We start from the raw sequence: 26,599 nt of genomic DNA, 5'->3' as shown, positions 1-26,599 counted from the left end.
CCTTTCAAGTGCCATCTCCACTGTTCTGTCAGTCAAGTTTGACATTTTATGTAGCCCGAGTGAGAAGTCTGGTTTTCATCTTGAGAATTCCACCTAGACTTTTAGCTATGGTGCATTTTGTTCGGTGTATGAGATCAGTAAGTATCTGCAGATATTCGAACTTATGCTGCAAGAAATGATAGAGGCACTGTAAAAGCAATATTTGTGCACCACCCCGTGTGTGTGTGTGTGTGTGGACTTGTTTATGTGTGTTGTGCACACGATCATGATTGGAGGGCTGCAGTCAAGGCCAAAACAGATGTTAGGTATTAATGAGCCATGTCCCAGCCCTCCATAGATGCTGTGTTTGTGTATAGGTTTATATTTGTGTGTGTGTGTGTGTGTGTGCATGAACTGATAGGGTTCCATCTGTTCCTCCACATTAACTATTCGCCAATATTAATCTGAGGACTCTTTACATGTAGAGCTGTGTGAATGTAATTTATCCAGTTACAGTAATGTCTGTCTCTGAGGCATAATCCTTCTATAATCAAGTCTTTGTTTTTTTTTTTTTGTTGTTGTTGTTTTTTTACCTCCTTATGCCACTGTTTGCACATCCCTACCTGCTCTCCTGCCAATCCTTCCTTCTGCTCCTATAGCTCCCTTCGGTCTGTGCAGAATTTGATTAAGACTGATTTCATTTCACACATGACAAATTTTTGCAACCACAAAGCCCAAAAAGTTGTGTTTAACTAGATTACTTCATAGCATGTCGTCAGTGTTTTATTTAATCTGATATAAAATGGAATCTGTGTCTTAAAATACCTCATTTTAAGCCAATCCTCTATGACCGCATGCCTCCGTAACGAAGGGAAACCAGGCCACATATTTAACCGCAAATATGTGCAAGTGCCTTTCCTCCACCTCCCGTCATCCCTCCTTCCCTCTTCCCCTCCAGTTCAATGACAAGGCCTCGTACGCGGCGTGCTTCGAGAACCTGGTGCAGGCCAACGTCCGCAACAAGAGGATGCTGAAAGACGCCGTGCAGAGCATCACAGCCAAGGGTATCACCAACTACAAAAGCGGCTTCAAGCTGGCCTTCGAGCAGCTTGTGCAGGTAAAGTGTCGGCGTGCGTGGGGGAATATCAGTGTGGTATCTGGCTAGCATAAGGGCGTAGGAGTGTGTGTGTGGTGGTAGGGATGACAACATTGAGGACGTCGCTGACAATCTGTTGTGCTTGATTATCCAACAATGTCCCCTGGAATATGCAGACCAGCCCAGAGGCTTGATGAAACCATGTGAAATCTACTTTACAGTCTGATTTAATTCATGGTCATTTAATTTAACATTTTCATTCACATTAAAATAATGGTGGAACATACTGTAGGACTCTGACATCTCAAGCCCAGTGGTGCTCTGATAAAGTGAGTATGTGTCGCCCTCTTGTGGTTGTTTCTGGACACTGCACATATTGTTTCATGTTTCCCCTGCCGTCTCCTGTAACCGCATAAAGAGACATTAGCCTTGAATTCTTTTTGCAGCCTCTTCTTGAACACTAAGAATGTGTTTCCTTGGTTAAATAGTGCTTGAAATAAAAACTGTTTTGCCTTTGTGTCCCCCAGGAGAATGTGTCAAGGGCCAACTGTAACAAGATTATCATGCTCTTCACCGATGGAGGGGAAGAGAGGGCGGAGGAGATCTTTGAAAAATACAACCCAAAGCAAGCGGTAGGACTGTGGACACAAGATGTTCAGAGATGAAAATGTAGCAGTCTTTGCTCTCTGTCATGTTCAGACTTTTACTTTTCTTCTCCTCACAGGTGCGCATCTTTACATTTTCAGTAGGTCAACACAACTATGACAAAGGACCAATACAGTGGATGGCCTGCGCTAATAAAGGTACAAGATTGCATTAGATATACAGCTGATCACATATTTGATGCGTCGTCTTCTGTAAGATAATGAAGGAAATAATTGAAGGGCCCAACTGTGATCCACATGTAAACAGTATTACAGTTAAAATGATTGACAGGTCTGTGATAAAATATCTTCTGCATCACCAAGCCAGTTGTTAAATCAACCATTTGACGAATTCAGTCGGAAAAGTCTTTCAAGTCTTTTTCTCAGAGAAACTCTGCAAGTACATACTCTTGTTCTTGTCTGATTGTTGTTATTGACTGTGTTTACTAATGTCAGAGTTAGTGCTTGCTGCTTTCGGAACTGCCATTACTGTTCCTTTACGTCATCAACTACGACGCAATCCCTGACTTGCTGTTTACGTTGTCAACTACAGTGCCGGTCCCTAATTGCCCCTGATTGGATTTTAATTCCTGGAAAGTGTTTGGAGCAACACCAAGTCCAGACTGATACAGAGAGCGAAACAGAATATTGACCTCACGTCAACAGGATGGTCTTACCAGGCTATCAGTACGTTTACATGGACAGTTTAATTCCATCTTTAATCGGAATGAAAGGCCATTCCGATTAAAAGTGGTCATGTAAACGGTCATTCCGATTGAAAATTAAATCCGATTAAAGGGGGTGGTTTATTCCGTTTGTCATTCCGAATGAAAGAATTTTATGTGCATGTATACACTCGTTCCTCTTTAAGTTCATTCCGGTCTTTCTGCACATGCTCGTTTCCTTGCCCTTCTAGCGCGATGACATATATAGCGCGCATAGCAACGGGCTGCATAGCAACGGGCTGAGATAGAGCAGTCGGACTCGTTGCACTCACCGGTTTCCATTCGCCACAGCACAGTCTTCTATCTCCCTTCTTCGACCTTCTACCTCCCTTCTCCTCCTCAACAGATGAAGCATTAGCAGAACAAGGTTGTTGTCGTACTGCTGCTTCAAGAATATAAGCAAAACACGCCCGAAAAAGGCACTAAGAACGTCGTTGTCAAGCATCTTGTTATCCGGAGCGAGGACTACAGTGTTTTCTTCTGGTAAACGTAAACATGTAACATCCGCCCCGCCCCCTATCCAATCAGAAACCTTCCCTGCCCCAAACCTTGCACAGACCTGAATAAAGGTGATTAAACTGATCTCCCGTGTAAACCCTCATTCGGAATGAATATTTCCCATGTAAACTACCTGGAAAGACTTTAATTCCGAATTTCATTCAGATTTATTTCATTCCAAATGAGAAGCCATCATGTAACTGTAGCCTATGTAATTAGGGCAGGGATACTCAACTGTTCTCCCCATGTCAGCGTGTGTTTTCTCAGGGTACTCCAGCTTCCTCCCACAGTCCAAAGACATGCAGGTTAACTGGTGACTCTAAATTGTCCGAAGGTGTGAATGTGAGTGTGAATGGTTGTCTGTCTCTATGTGTCAGCCCTGTGATCTGGTGACCTGCCCAGGGTGTACCCTGCCTCTCGCCCAATGTCAGACCCCCATGACCCCCAACATGATAAGCAGTTACAAAAAATGAATGAATGAATGAGCGAGTACCAAGATTATGTGAGGCCAGAGCACAGCTATATTCACAGAGCCTTCACCCTCTGCTAAACAGCCACGCCCTGTATTAGAAAAGTACGCAGTTATAACAACAAAAGAGCTAACAGAGCAATGGCCAAGGATTAGGAAGATTAACAAATAGTTGTGGATAGATAGTTGTATCAAGAGTTCCTGAAATTATCAGGAGAATTTATCTCTGATGTAATATTCACAGGAAATAATCTGCTCAAACTCGTCCAAGTTGGTCATGTGTATGTATGAATAAGAAGAATTAATGATACTAAAACAAACCCATCCTGCAAAGCCCACAGATCACACACTCTTATTTATTTTAATTCCCCCCTTCCTGTCTTTTTGCCTTCTCCTTGTCTTCATCATTTTTAATTTAATTGTTTTTTTTAATTCTTTTTTCTTTCTTCACATGCTGTCTCCTCTGACTTATCATTTTCCTTTCATGTTTTGGACATCAGAACCATCTGTTCATCTGTAAATATGTCCATATTGTTCACATGTGTATGCACTAACTGGTCAATAAAGGGGGACAAAAGGACTAGGCCTGACATCAGAACTAAATCCAAATGTAATCATTTAAAAAGCAGTCTATGTATTCAATTATGACCATCTGACAAACACAAAATGCAATTTTTTTGCATTGGTAAACATGTCTATATTGTTCACATGTGTATGCACTAACTGGTCAATGAAGGGGGACAAAAGGACTAGGCCTGACATCAGAACTAAATCCAAATTTAATAATTTAAAAAAGAGTCTTTGTATTTAATTATGACCATCTGACAAACACAAAATGCAAAATAGTTTATTTGATTTGTCCACATCTTTGTTTTACATCATCAAAAACACTAATGAGCAGCCTTTAAAGTCGTTCATTTTCCATAACCGCTTATCCTGTTAGAGGTCATGGAGGCCTGGAGCCTATCCCAGCTGACATTGTGCGAGAGGCAGGGTGCACCCTGGACAGGTCGCCAGACTATCACAGGGCTGACACATAGAGACAGACAACCATTCACACTCACATTCACACCTACGGATAATTTAGAGTCACCAGTTAACCTGCATGTCTTTGGACTGTGGGAGGAAGCTGGAGTACCTGGAGAAAACCCACGCTGACACAGGGAGAACATGCAAACTCCACACAGAAGGGATTCCCCACCCCACGGTTCAAACTAGGAACTCTTGCTGTGAGGCAACACTGCTAACCACTGCACCACTGCATCTCAAAGTTTGTTTCAGTCCGTTTGAAGTAATAGGTAGGCAAGGTTTGGCGGCAGTGGCTCAGTCCATAGGGACTTGGGTTGGGAACCATCGGGTCACCAGTTCAAGTCACCATCTGCACCAAGTAGCTGGACTGGTAGCTGGAGAGGTGCCAGTTTGCTTCCTAGGTGCCCTCGAACAAGGCACTTAACACCCAGCTGCTCTGTTCATGGTTGTCTCCAACTCTCAACATCCTCTCCACGTTGAGTTTCAGATGCTTCCATCAGGGCGGAGGTTTTGCCACCTTAAATGCAGCACTAAGTGTTACAGATCATCCTTAGTCCCGTCTGCTATCACTTATCTGCTTGTCTGCTTATCTTAACCAGCAGTGACCACTAATGTCCATGATTTACCCCTGACAGTGTGTGATACTGTGTTATGTATTGCACTGTCTGTCTTGTTGTACTCATGACTACTGTCTGTATCTCAAATTGCCCCTTGGGGACGTTAAAGTTTTACCTTACCTTACCATGCAGGCCCCTTGCTCTGACATCTGTCCATTTAATGCATGAGCAGGTCCTGTTTGTTCATGTGTGTGTATTTCAGGCCTGTGTGTATATGACAACAGAGTGAGAAAAAATATTGAACTTGAACTTGATAAAGTATATCTTCTTCTTCTTCCTATTCTTAATTACACAATGCCCATTTTCATTAGGTAGGTTTTCCTTGTATAGTACCACTAGCAGCTTTCAGAAGAGGAAGAGGAAACGTCTGCGGGATTATGCTGGTTGACAGTGGTCAGCTGTAAGAAATAATGGTCCCCGGATTCCTTTACCGTAAAACTGTATGAAATTAGCAGTTCTTTTAGCAGTGCGTAATGAACCTGCCGTTCCTCCTCCGTTCCACTTTTCTACAGGCTCTTTTAAGGCCAGTAGAGCAACCATGTCCAGGGTAGATGAACATAACTGATTAAAGACCAGATCAAAATGTATCGTACTTTATCGACAACATTGGTTAAGAATTCAGAAAACTCAATAAAGAATACAGGGTTGAAAATCTGAGGTAGATAAATGACAATGCAGAGAAAGTTTGATAATGGGTGTTATAATGAACTTATATCTTTGTCTCAGGGTATTACTATGAGATCCCATCTATAGGTGCTATCAGGATCAACACTCAGGTAAATGCACATTGCAACACCACCATGAATACACTGTGTATCTGTAAATGGCTGCTACTGTGCTTCTGTGTCATTCCAGTTCTCTCCTTGGCTGACTGAACCAGTTGTGTATTGTGCCCTCTTGTGGTGGAATGACTGAATCACATGCTGAGTCTGTTGTCCGTCTTTGCAGGAGTACCTGGATGTTCTGGGCAGGCCTATGGTGAAGGCTGACAGAAGGGCCAAGCAGGTTCAGTGGACCAACGTCTACCTGGACGCACTGGTATGTCACATGTTTGGACAGACAGAGTTTATGTAAAGACAGGACGCACTTTGAGGCAAGTGTGGGGGAAAGAAACTGGCATTTGTTGCCAAATGAGAAGCTCTGCAAGAATGAGAAGAAATCTGTTTAGTGTCAGATGAAGAATTCCAGATAAGTCTTGTTTAATTGTGCTAAACATTCGCTGTTTGTCATCCCGGTAAACTCGACTTCAACCCTGTTCCAGCAGTGTTTGTGAAAGGACACATGAACGTTATTTCAAAAACGCTGCATCAATCAGGTTTTTTGGGGGCTGTCAAGATTAACTTTTAGGCGACAGTGTAGATAAGAAACCAGTCTGGTAAACTGAGCCAAATGGTTTGGACATTGTCATCCGTTTACTGATAAAACGTTGACAACGTTTGTGACTGCGTTGACCTCGTCACCAGCAGAAACGTCTCTGCCTTCTGTTACGGTAAACATCTTGTTGAATACTTGAATACTTCAACCCCCTGATGACCATTTTAATATCTGTGTCTCACCCTGTGTTGGGTTGAATTTGTGAGAAATGTTTTCTCGCATGCTTCCATGGTGAACGAAAAATCCAAAAAGAGAGAAGAATTGAAGTTATAGGGGACCATGTTTAAACAGCAGCAAAACCATATCAAAACGTTGTTCAGTATAATCCAATGCTTATTTATCCAGTTGTATGCCTTTGTGGTGAGGAACTGAACGGAAAGTAAAACTTGCCTTTGCTCTCGTCAAAGCCAAACCCCATTGTCATTTTTACATCACTTAACACTGGGGTCGCTGGTCAACTGCTGCCTCGTTTGGCATTTTGTTTGTTATTGTGTGACTCTGGTGAATCAGAAGTAATCCTTTAAAACACCAAAGTCACGTCTTTATCAGATACAGATATCTGTATATGTATGCTCTATTGTCATCTGATGATAGCAGATGGGTTCTGTGATGGTAGTTGTGGTAGTTCCTTTTTTTATATAGGTAACACTGTGACTCTTTACACAAGACAGCTGTCAGTTTGTTAAAGCACTTTTACTAGAATGTTTATTGCATGTAATATATCATTTCAGTTTACCTCATAAAAATAAAATGATTGGAAGAAAAATCTGAGGCTTAAATTGTAAAAATGATGATGTGATTTGTCCCATTCATGGAACATAATTCCCATAATATTGGAGACTATTTGTTATTAATTATAATGGGCAAGATTGTGTTGCAGCTGCAGAATGAAATTGAGTTTTTGAGTTGGCTGCATATATTCCTGATGTGTTTTCATAGAATTTCAGTGGCTTTTTTCAATTTTACATTTAAGTAGCTGAAATAAAACCACTGAATACTATTGGGCCAAAGATTCAATAGAAGTCTAAGATTAAATGCCTTTTCAAGTTCAAATCACCAAACACATTATTACTGGATCAGATTGTAAGCGTACAATCATGTCTCTGTCTTTGATATATATATATTTTAAATCTTCAACTGTATTTTTCATCTTGCCCTGTCAGATTAAAGCCGAAGGCTACAAATATATTTAAATCTATCGAATGATGAATTAATGGATTACACGGAATAACTCTGACTTAGACTCTTTTTTTTTTTTTTTTTAGATAAATCTGCACATTCATGCAGTAATATCTCTTCATCCACTGACTTAAAATGGAGGTCCTGCTTTTTATTTACCTGTTGCCATGGTGAATCGCAGTATCATAGCTCCATTGATTGAGCTGACTCTGATCAGAGTTTCCATCTCAGGGTTAGTCAGCTCAGAGTTCAGGGTTAGACTCAGAGTTTGTTAACCCTGCTTTCTGAAACAGACCCCAGCAGCTCCTGTGTTCAGCAAGGTAGAATTACTGTTTTTGTCAATGGAATCTGGCTTTAAAGAGAGAATATATAGGTTTCACTTTTAATTCAGTTCCTTGTTAGAAAGGGCTGTATGTTTGGGAAGTACGGAGCATATGACCAGATAAATGAGACTTGGATTGTCCTGTACAAGTTGTGTGAAACAGATGTTTTGCTGTCATTAAATGTGGACCCGTATGACTTAAATTCATTAAGAATTTTCTCTGTTTTTGGAGTCAGAGGAGTAATACAGAAATAGAAAACACATCATGAAGAATTCTGTGAATTTCTGCCATGAATGTGACTGATTTGCTCACATAGCTAATGTCTATTCAACATGCTGTGTGTTTCCTCCTCCAGGAGCTTGGCCTGGTGATCACTGGCACCCTGCCTGTCTTCAACAAGACAAACACAGGCTCAAAGGTAACACACAAGACATGTCGCTCATTTCATGCACATTCAAATTTGCTAATTCATTTTATTGACACAGTTCTTGTAATTACAAGCTTTTTAATATTAAACATGTGTATTTCTGTTCCTTGATTCACTCATTTGACTTGCTGACTAAATTTACTGTACGTCTGACACTTTGACCCCACGGGAGAGTTTCAAGTCTGTGGTTTCGTGACCCACCGTAATGTTTACCAGACTTAAAAAAACCCCCAGCAAACACACAACATGAACACTCTCAATTATCGTCTCATCCTTTACTTTCATCCTCCTCTTTCTTGTGGCTCTTCCTTATATCCTTTGTTGACGCTGAGGTCCCTCGGAGCTCTCCCACGTGCCTCCACAGGAAGAGATGTCATAAAGCAAAAATCAGAAAGGGATCAAACCTGCAGATCAGAGAGAAAGACAAATGATCCGGTAGCTAAGTGCTTCAAGATGAGTTTACATGTCTACCTCGAAGGACTCAGGGGTCACCTCCGCTACGGCTGAAAAGGAAGGCTGGAAATGCCTTGTCAGTGACTCATGGCGGCATGTGACGCTTTTGGGAATGAGACTGTCCAGATTTCTATTGCACCCCATTTCCTTGGAATCGCTCAGAGTGCACAGTGGGACTTGACTCATCCAGAAAGAACAACAGGACTCATAAGCTGGTCTTTCTACCAATGACCTCCTCTTTTGTTTTTTTTCTCCCCTGTGGTTTTCTCACAGAAATCTCAAAACCCGCTCATCTTGGGCGTCATGGCGATTGATGTCTCCCTGGATGATATCAAGAGACTGACGCCTCGCTTTACTGTAGGAGTGCACACTACATAAACACATAGAAACCAGCCTTTATATACAAGAGATGTCATATTTAGTACCAGGGTTCTATCTCCCTTTCTTTTTCATTTTCCCTGTAGTTTGGACCAAATGGCTACTACTTTGCCATTGACCCCAACGGATATGTGCTGCTCCACCCTAATCTCCAGCCACTGGTAGGTCAAATCAATCAACTATAATTCAGAGCAACCAGAAGTTTGCTTACAGGGACATTTCTCATTAGAGGGACAGATAGATTTTTTTGAAGTGAGGTTGTAAGAGGTGCTTATCCATAGTTAGTCACCATGCCCCCAGTTTGGGCCTTGTTTACACAAATACCGATACAAATAAAAACGGATTTTATTCATCCCGTCTAAAAAAAAAAATCCGGGTTTATACGATCAGTTGTGAAAACGATATCCCGGCAGCTTTTTGCTGCAATTAGCATGCCAGGCCAGTAGGTGGCACTACGCCATATGTCCAACACCAAAGAAAAAATTCTGCGCATGCACAGTGATTTGTTTTCCTCTTGGCGCTAGTGATAAAAATGATCCAAAACCGTCGTTTCTAGCGGACCTTAAACCACGGACGCTGTGAACCAAGTAATATTGGGCACAGCAGATGTCTTTGTGCGCAGATGTAGCGGTGATGCTGATGCAGCAGTGCTAAGTTCATTTCTAAGCTCGTAAGTAGTCCCAGAAGTGCTAACAAAACGTAAACAACCCGGCATACAGTACAGGCCAAAAGTTTGGACACACCTTCTCATTCAATGCGTTTTCTTTATTTTCATGACTATTTACATTGTAGATTCTCACTGAAGGCATCAAAACTATGAATGAACACATGTGGAGTTATGTACTTAACAAAAAAAGGTGAAATAACTGAAAACATGTTTTATATTCTAGTTTCTTCAAAATAGCCACCCTTTGCTCTGATTACTGCTTTGCACACTCTTGGCATTCTCTCCATGAGCTTCAAGAGGTAGTCACCTGAAATGGTTTCCACTTCACAGGTGTGCCTTATCAGGGTTAATTAGTGGAATTTCTTGCTTTATCAATGGGGTTAGGACCATCAGCCGACAGCCCTATTGGACAACTGTTAAAATTCATATTATGGCAAGAACCAATCAGCTAACTAAAGAAAAACGAGTGTCCATCATTACTTTAAGAAATGAAGGTCAGTCAGTCCGGAAAATTGCAAAAACTTTAAATGTGTCCCCAAGTGGAGTCGCAAAAACCATCAAGCACTACAACGAAACTGGCACACATGAGGACCGACCCAGGAAAGGAAGACCAAGAGTCACCTCTGCTTCTGAGGATAAGTTCATCTGAGTCACCAGCCTCAGAAATCGCAAGTTAACAGCAGCTCAGATCAGAGACCAGATGAATGCCACACAGAGTTCTAGCAGCAGATCCATCTCTAGAACAACTGTTAAGAGGAGACTGCGTGAATCAGGCCTTCATGGTCAAATAGCTGCTAGGAAACCACTGCTAAGGAGAGGCAACAAGCAGAAGAGATTTGTTTGGGCCAAGAAACACAAGGAATGGACATTAGACCAGTGGAAATCTGTGCTTTGGTCTGATGAGTCCAAATTTGAGGTCTTTGGTTCCAACCGCCGTGTCTTTGTGAGACGCAGAAAAGGTGAATGGATGGATTCCACATGCCTGGTTCCCACTGTGAAGCATGGAGGAGGAGGTGTGATGGTGTGGGGGTGTTTTGCTGGTGACACTGTTGGGGATTTATTCAAAATTGAAGGCACACTGAACCAGCATGGCTACCACAGCATCCTGCAGCGACATGCCATCCCATCCGGTTTGCGTTTAGTTGGACGATCATTTATTTTTCAACAGGACAATGACCCCAAACACACCTCCAGGCTGTGTAAGGGCTATTTGACCAAGAAGGAGAGTGATGGAGTGCTGCGGCAGATGACCTGGCCTCCACAGTCACCGGACCTGAACCCAATCGAGATGGTTTGGGGTGAGCTGGACCGCAGAGTGAAGGCAAAGGGGCCAACAAGTGCTAAACACCTCTGGGAACTCCTTCAAGACTGTTGGAAAACCATTTCAGGTGACTACCTCTTGAAGCTCATGGAGAGAATGCCAAGAGTGTGCAAAGCAGTAATCAGAGCAAAGGGTGGCTATTTTGAAGAAACTAGAATATAAAACATGTTTTCAGTTATTTCACCTTTTTTTGTTAAGTACATAACTCCACGTGTTCATTCATAGTTTTGATGCCTTCAGTGAGAATCTACAATGTAAATAGTCATGAAAATAAAGAAAACGCATTGAATGAGAAGGTGTGTCCAAACTTTTGGCCTGTACTGTATATCCGCCATTGTTGTTGTGGTTCCTGGGCGCCTAATGGGCATGTGCGAACTGGGTTGCAACATCATCGTTTTCCAAAATCTCTGTCTATCCTGTTTACATGTCTCCATAGAAACAAATATTTTTAAAAACTATCACTATGGAAGCCGTTTTTGAAAATCTCCGTTTGCGTTGAGAAAAACGCTTGTTACGTGTAAATGATAAATGCTAACGCAAAGTGCTACGAAACTACTACTGCCATGAAAAATAAGCAATGTACTGCTGTGGAAGGGGGCAGCAGTCACCCAAAAAAGGCCCACCTAAAAACATGGGTCTCAGTTTAAGTGTAAGCTATATTTAGAATATTTTCACTGCTTCTCCTTGTCATCAGACAGCTTTTTCTAATGGGTAACTGAAGCCATTATGTTGCTCTTTTCAAAGCCAACAAACTCCATTGAGGTACAAATTTTCACATTTACATTAAGCATCATACACCTGACTTGACGTGGCCGGCGTTGCCATCGAAAAACTATGGGTCCGTCCCAAGTCTCTTAAATTACTGCTAGTTATCTTACCTAGCTGACTTTGCTAGCTGTTTAGCCCCTCCCACCTAGGAAAAAATGCAAGGAGCTAGCGCTAGGAGCGTTGAGCGAGCATTGTCGGTTTAAGAGACATGAGACATCCTTTCCACTGAAGCGTCACGTGAAGCGACGTCCATTCCTGATGACAGCGGCACCGCTGGATCTGCTCCGTAAAGCAGCCAGCGTCTGGCGTTACTATGGGTACATCCCAAGTCTCATTATATTCGCTGACCAAAATAGTAGCCCCCACCCCCCCGCCGTCATGACTCTGGTCACACACTGACTGAAAAAACCTAATTGCGACATAACAATCTTGCATGAAATATCATTACTCTTTGAAGTAGGTACATGAATTACAGCGATTCATTGCAAAGAATGCATGTAACGGGCACTTACTCTTGTACTGTTTCTCCGCCATCTCGTTCAAATGTGCCAGATGTAGAGGGCGGGTATTTATACTTCATGGCGTTCAGCTGAAAAACTGTTCCGGATAGGAAGCTCTCGACCATCCTAGCTCGTAGCTGCTTAAAGCTTGCTGCTAGCTCCTAGCGCTAGCTCCTCGCTGCACAAATAAGAGACTTGGGACAGCCAGAAGATGGTGGACCTCGAACGACTTCCGGTTCAAGCAAGGAGCTAGCAGTAGCACTATAAAAATAAGAGACTTGGAACAGACCCCTTGTGTTCTCCTCCATTTAGCAACACCTGCCCCTCAATGAATGGTTCCTACCTTTATTGACAGACACCCATGATGATACAGTGACCCCTACAGGACAAATTAGCAACCTACACACATTTAACACCATGTTTGGCTCCTACACTAGCAACTGTTTTTATTATCGATTAATCTGGCCAATATTGCTATGATTACTGGATTATTGTGTAGTCTGAAATGTTAATAAAAGTGTGAAAAATGCTTAACACAATTAGCCAGAACCCAAAATGACGTCTTCAGGTTGCTTCTTTTGTCCAGCCAACAGTCCAAAACCCAACAACTCTCCATTTACTATCATAAATGACAAAGAAAAGCAGCAAATTCTCACATCTAAGAAGCTAGAACCAGACATGTTTGCTTGAAAAATGACTAAAGAAAGATTTTTCAGTTATCGAAATCGTTGGCGCTTCACTTTCTTTCGAGCGACTTAGCGATTAATTGACGAATCATTGCAGCTCTAGATTCGTGGGGTAAAATTACTGTTCTTGCCATTGGAGTTTGGCTCTGAAGAGAACTTAGACTTTTACTGTCAGGTCACTTCTCATTGGAAAGGGCTCTCTGACAGCAAGGTAAAGCAGTGAAAATATTCTTAATGTCGAGTATACTTCAACTGATACTGATTTTTTTTTTGCAGCAGGGTTTTTTAGGTGGCTTAAATCCATTTAATTGCTGCCACCATCCGCAGCAGTACTTTGCTTATAGCTCCCGTGGTAGTACTCTTGCCTGCTTCTCCAAACTAGGGTGCCGACTCCCATCTACTGTGGGTAATACACTGACTGTGAATAAGTACATCATACAATCGCATTTCAAAGAATCCAATCTCTCCCTTTAGTATCGGTCAAACTAGCAAGTTAAACATTACATTCCTGACCGTCAACAGCCTTTTAGACTAAGGAGCTAAAAACTGAGTTTGAGCAACCCACTGTTACATGTTACAAAATGCACCTTTGCAGAAAGATTTTTCTGTCCTGAATAGCAAAAGTGATTTTATCCTTAAACTGACATAGCACTGCGTCTCTGCTGCTGATACAATGTTACCCCAACTGATTACACTCTGACATTGTTTGTATCTCTTGGCTGACATTTCATTTCTTTCCCAAAATGTCCATATCATATGGGTCCAGAATGATGTTTGTTGAAACACAGCAAGATGTTTCCCATTGACCTTTGAGATATGCGCTCTTCTTGTAAATAACGCATGCACACATTGGTCACAGATGACTACAACATTCGAAAGTCAGTGTCAACAGACAAATTGGTCTATGATTTGCTCCCTTTTCAAAGCTACAAAAAAATCAGAATCTGTTTTGGATACAGAAGATCAATAACTCATGTTTACTGCTTAATTTGTCCTCCTTTGTACTCAAAGTCCACAGATTATAAATTATAATATGTACCACAGACTAATTGCTTGCATTTCTATCAGACTGCCAAGTTCCATGAACCTGTAACGCTGGACTTCCTGGATGCAGAGCTGGAGAACGAGATCAAAGTGGAGGTTTGGAAAATAGATTACTCCAACTCTTCTGATTCCATTAGCTCATATCAGAGACAATAGCACTGAATTTTGTTGAAGGAGCAGTGTGTAGGATTTATGGGGGTTTCTACAGTAGCCCAGAACAGACGAACCAAAGAGCGTCTCTAGAGAGGACCTTTTGCTTTTTCAGTCCACCACACAACATGATTTCACCAAGTAGGACATTCTCCTGGATCAACATCCCATTGTGTTCCCGGACCTATATTGCAATCAACCAATCACAGCCCTTTGACATCATCAGTGTGCTACTTCTGTGCTTCTTTCAAAATTCCTTTGTGCTTCTTCAGAGCTAAGATAGTTTTACACACAAAACCCTTTTAACCTACTGCAGTGTTAGCAAGTTAGCATGCTAACCAGGTCGGCTATGCTAATGAGTAAACTTGCCAGTATACAAGAATATTAGCGAGCTAGCTCACTAAGTAGGTAGGCTATGCAAACAAGTAAGCTGTTCACAAACAAAGAGTGAAGATAAAAACATTTTTCAGTTGCACACATTTTCCCTCCTTTTTTCCATCTTGACCCTGGATAGATTTGGTCAGAACCATCATCATCATCATCATCAAGCTGATTCTGGATCATTTGTGTAAGTCGATGTTAGCATAGTAGTGATGGTCCAGGTTCATCATCAGTGATTCTATTTAGGATCAACGTGGCAAGATCAATATAAACAAATTATCCAGGGTTAACATGAAAGTGATGGTCCTGGATCAACATGAGCACTGGAATTTTGCAAAAAAAAACACATAGTTTTTAATAGGGAAAATGGAGGGAAGATGTGTCCTTTGTAGGTCTTTGCAACTGACAAATGATCCTATCCTTACTCTTAATGTTAATGAACAATATTGTAGCCTATTGGCAAACTTACTTGTTAGCATAGTATACCTAGTTAGCAAGCCAACTCACTAATTTTCTAGCCTATTAACAAGCCTAGGCCCTGATCACAAAATAAAAGGTTTTAGCAGCTGGAGGGGCCATTTTGTATTTCATTTTAATGAGAATAAAGCTTTTTGGGCGCGGTTCTTGCATTGCAACACACCTCACGTTTCTGCACTCTAGGCACCTGGCGTTTTTGCCGGAGCACTCTGAACTCCTCAAGTTGAAAAACCTTCAACTCAGAGTGGAAAATCACCCCATGTCATCCATTTTTTCGTTATATTTTTTCCCATTGTTGAATGGGGTGATTTGAGAGGCGGGCCTTCTGTGGTTGTCACGACAACAAGTTTAAGGTTGGTGAACAATGGAGGAGAAACTGGTGGTAGCAGTTGCTGGATACCCAGAGTTAGACAGCAGGTTGTCAAACTGCCCGCGAGTCCTCCTAAAATATGCCTGGAAACGTCCATCATGGAGGAGAAGCTCCTGGACCAACTGGTGGTACTCCCCATGATCCACCCTCTTTTTTAGGGTCTCATGTACCCACACAGATCTCTGTTTATCTGTGCCCAACAAACTATTTACTGACAGCCTCTCACCCTCAACCAGAGCTACAGCAAGTACCCTCTGCCTCAACATTTTAGGAACTAGATACTAATTACTGGGGGGAAAAACGGTAGATTAATTACATGGAAAGGTTAGGACATGTTGGTGTGGTTGCCTGGTAGCAATAAAAAGGCGCAGCAAGCTTCCTTTTTACTAGTGGCATTCAATAAAAAAAAAAAAAAAAAAAAAAAAAAGGGCGATGCGATGCGCCTTGCATTTTGCAACCTGCAAAAACCTGCTTTTTGTGAGATTGGGGTCTTACTTGTTAGCATAGCCTACCCAGTTCGCAAGCTAACTCGCTCATATTCTGGTCTATCGGCAAGCTTCCTTGTTAGCATAACCAACCTAGTTAGCAAGCTTACTAGCTAACCCTGCAGTAGCTTACAAGGTGTTTGCTCAGTGTAACTAAGGATTTTGTTTAAATGTTCTAACTTCGATTTGGAAAACTAGCTTAGCTCTGAAGAAGCACAAAGAAATTTTGAAAGAAGCATAGAAGCAGCACACTAATGGTGTCAGAGGGCTGTGATTGGTTGATTGCAGTGTTGGTCCAGAAATGGGATGTGGGATTTTAGCATGTCCTACTTGGCTTCGTTGTGCAAAGGCCACCTTAGATTCCATACATGCTTGGAAAGGGACGGGTTAACAGATGGTTATTCAGCTGGTTGCAATCTGCAACCTCACCACTAGATGCCACTAAATCCGACACACTGTTCCTTTGATGGAGTTTGATTGATTATTCTTTTGCCTTTTTAAAAGGGTTAATTAATTTATGTCTGATTGTTTGGTCAACAGATGAGGAAAAAAATGATTGATGGTGAAACAGGAAATTACACAATATCTACGCTGGTGAAATCCCAAGATGAGGTAATATTATATTGAAAGGATGTTGGATTACATGACAGTTATAAACACATTTGCTCAGAAAATGTATCGTGTACTGACCAAACTGTTGCCCTCAAAGCGCTACATTGACTTGGGTCAGAGGATGTACACCTTTGCACCAGTGAAGGGGACAGATTACAGGTAAATATTACACATTATTATTATTGAAGTGATGAATGAATTGCATGTGTAAAGTACTTGAAACAAAACTTCAGGCCAGAAATAGAGGAACTCCAGACGCTTTGCACTGACAGAGTTTGCAAAATGTTCATCATAATTGCATAAAACCATTTAGTTCTTTGGGACTGGAGCTGGACTGTGGTCTTCAGTTCAAGACAAAGTCCAGGCACACATTAGTGTGATATAGGTGAAGCCGTGAGGGGCCATGTTGACCACTTATGTGTACAATTTGAACAGTTCCTCCAGCTGAAAGATTCGTAGCAGGACTTACTTTGCTATGATGCTTTTCCCTCAGAAATAGAGTGCAATGTTTCATTTGAGTGTTTTTGGTTGATTGAGCAAGACTCTGCTCTGCTCGCTTAATTCAACAAGGCAGTGAAACAAAATTACGGATGTTCCATATTTATTGCAACAACAACAACAACAACAACAACTACAAAAACCCTGATAAAGTCACAAAATACTTGCAGAATAGAAGCCTAAGGGAACTGTTTACCCCAACACACATTTTTCTTCTAACCAGCAGTGCTGTTTTTCAGTCTAGATTATTCTGGCGATGTTTGCCTTCTCTCCAATATAGTTGAACTAGATGTCACTCTGCTTGTTGTGCTTAAAGCTGGAAAAAATTGATGTCCCTTTACAGAAATCATGACCCCGCTATTCAAGATAATCCACAAACAGTTTTTGTGAGCATCCTTTTAATAGTCGACCAAACGTTCGTCAACCAGAAAGGTCATTAGTCAGCAAGATTTCATCAGTCGCTTAGTCGTAGAAAAAACAAAGCAATATCAAAACCTATATGACTGGACCATGTGGGAATTTAATTTGAAAGGACAGACAGGAAGAGGCCACGCTCAGCAGTCAGACAGGAGTCACGTTATGTCAGGCAGGAAATCCAAAGTGTGGGATCATTTTGAGAAGGTGAAGGACGAACCCAAGGTGATACGCAAACTCATCTTCATTGGTCAACTACAAACATGACGTATCATCTGAAACATGGAAGTAGCTACATGCCCATTAGCCCACAGCGTCATTAACAGGCGGCTCGCTCAGTGTGTGACGTGCACTTGTAGATAAAATATAGGCCTATATTAATGAAGGTTTATTAGTACGGTTTTGTATTTCTCTGTAATGTAGCACAGTGTTAACAATGTTACTGATACTATTCTTTCTCACACCTTCAACTCAAACCATTGTGTTGCCCCGCCCAAAATATATCATTTAATAATTAAATTAATATCGTAAACATGTTGGCGACTAGTTGACCAGTGGTCCTAAATGACAACTATTGGTCAACGAGGAAAATTCTTAGTCGAGGGCAGCCATACTTCCTTCTGTGCTTTGATGTGGTTCATGGTTGTAATTTGGTAGACGGAAAATAGTTCCGACATGAAACAGCTCACAACAAGGTCTGTGGATTATTTTGAGTAACCGGGTCGTGATTTCTGGAAAGAGACATTGCTGTTGACTTTTTCAAATGTATTTTTTTGCCGCTTTGAGCACCACAAGCCGAGCGCCATCCAGTTCCATTATATTCTAGAGAAGGCAGACATCTTTATGGTTGATATCTCCAACACTCGGCAACTCACACCAAAACAATCTAGATGGATAAATAGCACTACAGGTAAGAGGAAAAATATGCCTTTTTGATTTTTGTGTTAACTGTCCCTTTAAATGATGCTATATATGGAAAGAAAGCTTTCACTGCTACGATATGATGCTCTGACATTTCTGTGTGTCCTCTCAGTCTGGCCCTGGTGCTCCCCGACTACAGTATGCATTACATCAAGGCCAAAATCGCCGACACGATCACCCAGGCAAAATGTAAGTGCCGTCTAAATCAGCTCCGTCTCTCGTGCCATTCTTGTTTTTTTTCCACTCTGTAACATTTACCTTCCATTTATACCGACAGTCGACAAATGTTACTGGCTGGGAAATGACTGCTAATGTTCTCCGGTGACATTATTGCTCACCATGTAGGGCTGAGAAACACTCCTGCCTCAGCTCATGGTTCCTATCCATCACTTATAATGCCCCATGCACATATACATCCACGACCACATACATCCACACCACCCCTGCATGCCCTTGCCTTTTGTGTCGCTATGGCAACACACACCCACAGTTGTGGCGCTGTTCAAAGTGTTTGTTGCCAGACAGCGGGACGAGTGGCTCCAGTGTCCCCTTTCACACACATAGTACTCATCCGTTCATTTACAGTCCCAGTGTGTGTGTGTGTGTGTGTTCATACTGAAGCCTATTTGACACCATATAGTGGATCAGAGGTTCCATATGTGTGGCATTGTTGTCTCATGTCTCTTTTGAGCGCTGTCGGTTCCCACTAGTTAAAGATGTCATTGACTCATAGTGTTACTCAAAGGACAGTTTTATAGTGTGTATGCGAGTGTGTGTGTTGACTGCAAGATGGAGCTGCTCCTGGTTAGAGTTTGTCTGTGTGTTTGCTGGTCTGTCTGGCTTCACTCAGTAGCCATAAGTGGGCTTTAAAGAGCGGTTTGGTGTCTCTGTCGTGCACAATGAGCCAGCCTTGATAACTATACTTACGCTTTAAACAAGTTAACATTATCACCTGCTGTTTTCTAGTATTTCATACATCATAAGTCTAATTTCCCACCTTCCCAGTCAGAGATTGGCTACTCTTTATCCCAGAAAGCTGCGAAAATCAACTGGCAGAGATTTAAAGTTCGCTTGACAATGGTAATCCATCACAGCGCACATTTCATCGCCTCTATTTTTTCTAGCCGAGTTTCATTAAATGCAGTTGTGAGCAGGGACCGACCGGTTTGAGAACTCTCCTCGGTGGTGCTTTTTAAGGTTGTTCCAGTGTCTGTATGAAATGAAATGTAGTTGTTGGCTTGGCAGCTGAACGTATGAAAAACATTGTGAAATAAATGAGACCCAAGGACACAAGCGTGGATTTTAAAAAGCAAAAGATGATATGAATTCAATCTTTTTTTTTTTCTTCTTTTTTTTTTGTTGCTCTAAACTGGTTGTTGTTTTGCAGCTGACTCTGGATTCTTGACTTATCCCTGAACTCACCAACAGAGAGTAAACAACTTTGACAATATAAACATGACAAAATGCACATTTCTGCAAGTTGATTTTCACACCAACAGCAGACAGTGGCTGCTTATGAAAATAAGTAAACTTGACTCTGTATAATAGTTATTATAGAACATGGAAACCAGGTGATTGACTCCTTTTTTATTTTGGAGGCATCGTTATTTTAGAGGATGCAGCACCGACTTGTTTTTAACCCCAAATGTTTTACCTTAGCTGTAGCCATAACAACTACAGTGCCAAACCCCAGCTCTGAAAGTGATTTTAAAGGAGTACCTCACCATCAAAATGATCTTTTATAAATCAATTGGTCACCCTATGTTGAATTAGTGAGGGAAACTGTTTTTCATGCAAGCGTCTGGTGAACACAGTGTATTTGTAATGGATTCAGATCATAGGCAATCAAATTAAAATACAGCAAAACTGTATCAAAACATCTGTTTACAAACTCTCACACAACTCATAAAGTGTATAATCCAAGTCTCATTTATCCAGTCATATGTGCAGTATTTCCCAAACAGACAGCACTTTATGACAGGGGACTGAACTAAAGCCCTGTTTCCACCAAGCAGTACGGTTCAGTTCAGTTTGTTACGCTTTTTTTCTGTTTCCACTGTGAAAAGTTGTGGATGGTACCAATGGAACCGTTGTGTACCGTCCCCATTTTTGGTCCCCCCTCTGTTGGGGTACCTAGCACACAGATCTGGTACTAAAATGTGGAGCTGTGAACACTGCAGTCTGTTGATTGGTCAATAGAGGACGGTCACTCTGCTCAGGGCTGAGTTGTGGCTGGTTTTGAGGCTCATGTAACCACTGTTCATACTGTGGAGAGTCTTACACATATTATAAACTGTATCTATAAAATGAAAGGATGTTTTGAAGCTTAATTCACTGGGCCGACTGACAGCGACTTTTAAGGTGACCGTTAACTCACTTACTCAATGCATGAGTTAATGACGTGAAACACACCTTTAATTTCACTGTGACAACTTTGACCATCACTTAAGTTTTTATATGACATACACTTTTAGTAATGAGTGGATCCTTTATAAATATTAATTTTGACAGGATTACATGAACTGCATATATTCTCATCCTCACATGGAGAAAAAAAAGCATCGTGGAGCGTAGTTCCTGTGGGCTCTGGCAACACTAAACCCCTGAGCTTGCCTGAGAAGGACTAAATGCGCAAACCTGCTATTTTTAAATATCTCATGGAGAGAGACTCACTGTAGCCTGTTGTATTCTGTTCTGTGGACGATAAACAAGGTGCAGACTGATAAAGGAGGAAACACAGGGAGTGCTGGACGGAGTTGTGAGTGACAACAACCCTGCCCACATTTAAGAGTACTGTTTGAGGTGGAAACACTAGGGTCTAGGTACCATGTCTGAAGGGTTACTGTTGGTTCCAAAGGTACCATACCAAAAGTGTTTGGTGGAAACGGGAACTGCCCATTGGTCCGACAGTCCATTGGTCCGACAGCCCATTGTTCCGACCATATTAAACCCATTGTTCCGAAGTCCCATTGTTCCGAAATCATCATGATGCCCTGTGGTTAAGGTCTGGTTAGGTTTAGGCACAAAAACCACTTGGTTAGGGTCAGGAAAAGATCATGGTGTGGGTTAAAATGAAAAAGAAAGTGACAAACACATAAGCCGTGAGCCTGCTTCGCCTCAAGCCTTTCCCAGCTGACCCAGAGCCGGTCGCAGCGCACCATCAAGGTAGAAATACGCCCGCTGGGAGCCGTTCAGCACCGCGGACCGTCAGACTAATGGGCTGTCGGACCAATGACATGGACCCGGTGGAAACTGGGCTTGAAAGTGAAACATACTAATGTTAATGAGATAAAATAAATGTTTTCGGCAATGGAGTCTGGCTTTGAAGGCAGCATTGATAAGTTTCACTGTCTGTTCGGTTTTCCAATGGCAACGGCCTTCTGTTCGCGAAGCACTGAGCATACGACTGGATAAACGAAACTTGGATTATACCGCACAAGTTGAACAAGGCTCCCTATGACGTCAGTTAATCACAATTTTGTCCATCTTTGGATTCGTCAAAAGACAACCTTTTCCTCAGGAATTAAATGTAACACAGGGTGAGTAATTGATATACAATTGGTCATTTGGTAGGAGAAGTGTTTCTTTAATCTACACATGACTGTAACTTTGACCCAAAACCAACGTGAACAATACATTTAAATGGATAAGCTAGTAAAGACAGTTTTTGTCCCCAAGTAGGAGGGAAGTCCTCCTAATGTTGCTGCATGAACAGATTTCTGTCCCCACATCATTAGCACACACAACCACACACACACACAACACATCTTACCCACTGGTAACTTACTGAAACTGTTTCGTACTTTTGTATACAATATTCTTATTCAATGTCCATTTGAATAAAATATTGTGTGTAACCCTGTTGGCTTCCTTCCTTTCCTGCTCTCTTTTCCATCTCCCTCTTTTCCTCTCCTCATCTTTTTTACCCTCCCTCCTCCTCCTTTTCTCCTGCCCTCCTCAACTCCTGACCATCCCTGGTGTGTTGGACCCCCCTGCAGCGTTTTTGGGCAAGTATTCTCCTCCTGTGCTTTAACCCTTGTCTCCTTGCTCTCACACTGCCAGCAGACTTTGGATGTAACTTCACTTGTGACTTTCTAATTGGTTCGTCATTTATGGTGTTGCAGACTCACGAACACAGAAGCATTTTGTTTTCTGTTTTCCTTCATTTAGTGGCTTCTGATTAATAATGACAATTCTGTAACACTGAATCAAGCTGGCGTGTGCTCTCAGAAACGGCGCTTCGCATGCAATGCGCGCCCACACAGCGCGCCGCAGATGGTGTGTGTCTGTCTGTGTGTGCATGTATGTATTTAACCCCCACCTGTTACAATGGCCCTCAGATGTGGTTTTGGCACTAACCCGCTGTAGCAGGAAGAACAGAGGACAGGATGCTTGCATTATTTAAAGGTGAAGCCATAAAGGAGAAAGCTGTGAGTCTGCACCCAAAACATGAGTCGGCGCTTTTGTTTTCTGTAGTTTTCTCTTTTTGACTCACTTTTGGTTTTACAACCTTGTTAAATAACTCTTAATGAAAGACAGGATGCCTCTTAACACACTGTGTCTCATCTCTGCTGTTTGTACTTCTGTGTGCCTGGTCATCACTTTTGTCTTGTCTATGGTCATGAATTAAAAAATCTTTACAGAACTTGTTTAAGCTCTGTGGTTTTACAGAAACTGAAGCCACATTTCTGTCTGTTTTATACTTTATCTCATGGTGAATATAAATGTCTATTTAAAAGGGTAGTTCAGTTATTTGAAGTGGGGTTGTATGGGGTACTTATCCACATCAGTCAGCATGCCCCCAGTTTGGAGAAGCAGGCTTGAGTTTGACACCAAAGCTATGCAATGTACTGCTGTGGATGGGGGTCAGCAACAAAACGTATTTCAGTCAGGACCACTTTAGTCAAAGAAAACTTTAATTTTCATTTTCAGTGTTATATTTGTCAGTGTGGATCTGTTCTGGGGCCTCTCTGCATTTCCTCAGGCTTATGCAGAAAGCCTCCTTCACGCGCCTACGTGGAAAGTTTTAAGACAGAGTGAGCACACCTCTCTGTCCTCCCACGCTCAAAGGAGGAAAGCCTGAGGCAGAAAGAGCAAACCTCCCTGCCCTTCCATGCGCCTCCTTCCATCAATCAGCTGCCCCAACAGTTGATTGGTCTGTTTGAGATCAGCCACCTACAAAAAGCTCGCTGAACACAGGAGCTGCTGGTCCACTGCTGCCTTGACCAAATCACTGTTTTCCTCTGAAAAACCTGGCTTTGAAGAAATTTTCCCATTGAAAATTACAAACCCCTTTTACACTGCCTGTCTAAGGTAGGAATATTGCACCATTTTGTCGCCTCACCATAAGGTACAGTAGTGGAATGGGAGCACAGAATTGTCTCGCCTCTGAGCTGGGAACGGAGGTAGTAACAGCGCTGAATGGATGTCTGTATAAATGGGAGAGCCAGTAGGATGGGATCATGGGCTGCATGGGTGTGACGACATGTTATATATGCAACCCACTACAGGAGACTTACAAAGTAGCTATTAGCAGTCAGCAGCTAACTCAAAGAAGAAGAACAGCGGCCGAAAATATCCTCAAGTCGGGAAACGACTGAGGTCAGAGAGCTCAGAGGACAAGATTAGGCGCTGTGTAGTAGAGGCATAAATTATTGTGATTGCCATGTTATGCCATTGTAATTTTTTATAAAGCACTGCTGACGCGTGTGTTACATGTCACACGAGAGGCCAATGCAGTGGTGTATGTCTCGCCTGTCATGCCTCTTTTGATTCCACAGTACTGGGATCCAGTCTAAAATTACACACGGAAGCAGAATGATGCAGCAGTCATTTGGTTTTGTGTAAAAATGCAAAGGCGGCATGAAGAAGGGACTTCGGAGCAGCCCTATAGTGTAATCTCTGTGTAAAAAGGGCGAGTCTGACATTAAAGTAAAGCAGTAAAAATGTTCTAAATAAAGCATACACTTGAACTGATAAACATTTTTTCATGTGGGGGTTTTTTAGGTGGCTAAAATACGTTTTGTTGCTGACCTCTTCACAGATTGATTGCTTATCTCCTGTGTCTTACACCAGCCTGCTTCTCCAAACTGTGGCTGTGTTGACTGACATAAGTACCCCATACGACCCCACTTCAGAAATATCCAAACTCTCCCTTTAAAAACTCAAATGAAAACAATTCATGTCCCAATTCCCACATCTATTTGTCATGCATTTATTAAGTCAACGTGGGGTTCTCGTCTTGCATGTCTCTGTGTGTGAGATTGATTCATGCTGAAACCCATTCACAATGCGGATGGGTTGTAGCTGCATGTCTTCGCTATTGCACTGATTCAGTTGTTCACCAATATTCACATTAGTGGCAGGAATGTCATCGTCAGTGTGAAAAGGCGTGTGAGAGTGCAGAAAATATAAGCAGTCGTCACTCCCCAAATCTCCCTGCTATCCATCATTACGAGATACTTTGTTGGATTAGTAAGTGGTGACCGAATATCAAAGAAGAAACACATGGGTGCAATTATTTCCCAATCATGACCACCAAAGCGGACAAGGAGTAGCCCATGTCGTCATGAGAAATTTCGCTGTACAGTATAATCAACTGTTGACACGACATGCTTTGGAGAATGTCAGAGTAACGTGAAGGTTATGAGCTGTGGTTGATATTTTTCCTGTGTGCTGTATTGTAATGCAAATACATCGCAAAAGTGCAGTCCGCAGATTTACTGTATCACCAAAAGAATGCTAATATTAATGCTAAAAACACATCTAAATCCTAACTTTAAAAACGTCTGACCACAGTTTAAGCCTCTCTTTGTGTTGTCCATCAGCACTGTCTCCATTTACATCCAAAGGCCTAAAACCTTTTGTTTGGACTGCAATATTTCTATTCAGGACTCGCTCTGTGAATAAAATATTGTGTCACCTCTGACCCCTGTGGTTTTACCCTGTCTCCCCCCCCTTTCTTTTCCCTCTCGTCTTTACCTCCCCGGGGGACGATTCTCTCGTTCGCTCACTTTCTCTCTGCTGGGATTTTTTTCCACTCCAGGGAAAGATGGCAAGTATTTTTTCCTTTACTTTCATCTCTCTCCTCTTGTTCTTGTCGGTCCTTTGCTTAGCACGTCTGGCCAGGCCCGTTCTGCTTGTTCTTATTTATACCTGATATTCAGCTGTGTGCAAGACTCCGTTCCTTACAGGAGTGGTTCTCAAAGTGGGGTTTGGGGATCCCCAGGTGTCCATGGCGCTCTGCCGGGTGGTCTGTGAGAAGTTCATCTAAATTATCAAGAATTTTTGAACAAGATTTTTGAACAAAAGAATTGATTGGTTCAAAGAATAATGAATAAATAATTTTAATAACATATATATATATATATATATATATATATATATATATATATATATATATAAAATCTATAATAGCTCAGAAATAATGTGCATATATGTTTAATACTAGGGGTGGGTGATATGACCCTAAAATAACATAATAACATCACGATATCTCAGGGTATTTTTGCGGTAACGATGTTCTTGACAAAATGACAAATTAAAATTAAATTTTAATTAAAATTAAAAAAAAAAAAATAATTTTTAATTTATGAAAATAGAATTGCAGCAAAATAATTTAACTTTAAATCAACTTTAATGTCACAAAAGCTATTTGTTTTATCATCATGTATGCCAAAGAAAAAATGTAATTCTCATATTTAAGAAACAAAAAAACTGCAAACATTTGGCTTTTTTGCTTAAAAAAATAACTAAAGCAATTATTTGATTATCAAAATTGTTGCCAATTAATTTTCTGTTCATTGAGTAATCACTAATCATTGCAGCTCTAGACTACAAAAGTGTAAAAAGATAGGCTATATGAAATTGTTCTAAGGGATATACAGTACATGAGGGGGTCCCCGATATATTCTCCATCTTGTAAGGGGTCCATGGCTAAAAAGAAATCGAGAACTTCTTCTTTATGTGTTTCATTTATTTGTGCTGTAAAAGTGCCCACATCATTTGCGTTTTTAATTTTCCTATTTTCTCCTTGTGAGTACTAACCCCTCACTTTCCAAAGCTACCATGCATCTTAACTAAATATGCTAGAGTTAGGACCTCAAGCAAAAGAC

At 41.5% G+C, this 26,599-nt stretch overlaps 1 protein-coding gene across 1 annotated transcript in view; it reads left to right on the top strand.

Annotated features, from left to right (window-relative positions):
- Positions 1-26,599, top strand: part of cacna2d1a (calcium channel, voltage-dependent, alpha 2/delta subunit 1a) — a 173,328-nt gene that overhangs the window by 116,490 nt on the left and 30,239 nt on the right. The window contains exons 11-22 of the mRNA XM_078164982.1: positions 938-1,096; positions 1,603-1,707; positions 1,800-1,878; positions 5,784-5,833; positions 6,006-6,095; positions 8,289-8,351; positions 9,087-9,170; positions 9,278-9,352; positions 14,202-14,273; positions 16,581-16,652; positions 16,750-16,811; positions 18,598-18,674. Coding sequence (XP_078021108.1) covers positions 938-1,096; positions 1,603-1,707; positions 1,800-1,878; positions 5,784-5,833; positions 6,006-6,095; positions 8,289-8,351; positions 9,087-9,170; positions 9,278-9,352; positions 14,202-14,273; positions 16,581-16,652; positions 16,750-16,811; positions 18,598-18,674 — 988 coding nt within the window. The remainder of the gene's footprint in view (positions 1-937; positions 1,097-1,602; positions 1,708-1,799; positions 1,879-5,783; positions 5,834-6,005; positions 6,096-8,288; positions 8,352-9,086; positions 9,171-9,277; positions 9,353-14,201; positions 14,274-16,580; positions 16,653-16,749; positions 16,812-18,597; positions 18,675-26,599) is intronic.

This window comes from Epinephelus lanceolatus, chromosome 23 (genome assembly GCF_041903045.1).
Source record: "Epinephelus lanceolatus isolate andai-2023 chromosome 23, ASM4190304v1, whole genome shotgun sequence".
NCBI lineage: Eukaryota > Metazoa > Chordata > Actinopteri > Perciformes > Serranidae > Epinephelus > Epinephelus lanceolatus.
This window is presented reverse-complemented; position numbering and strand designations above follow the sequence as displayed.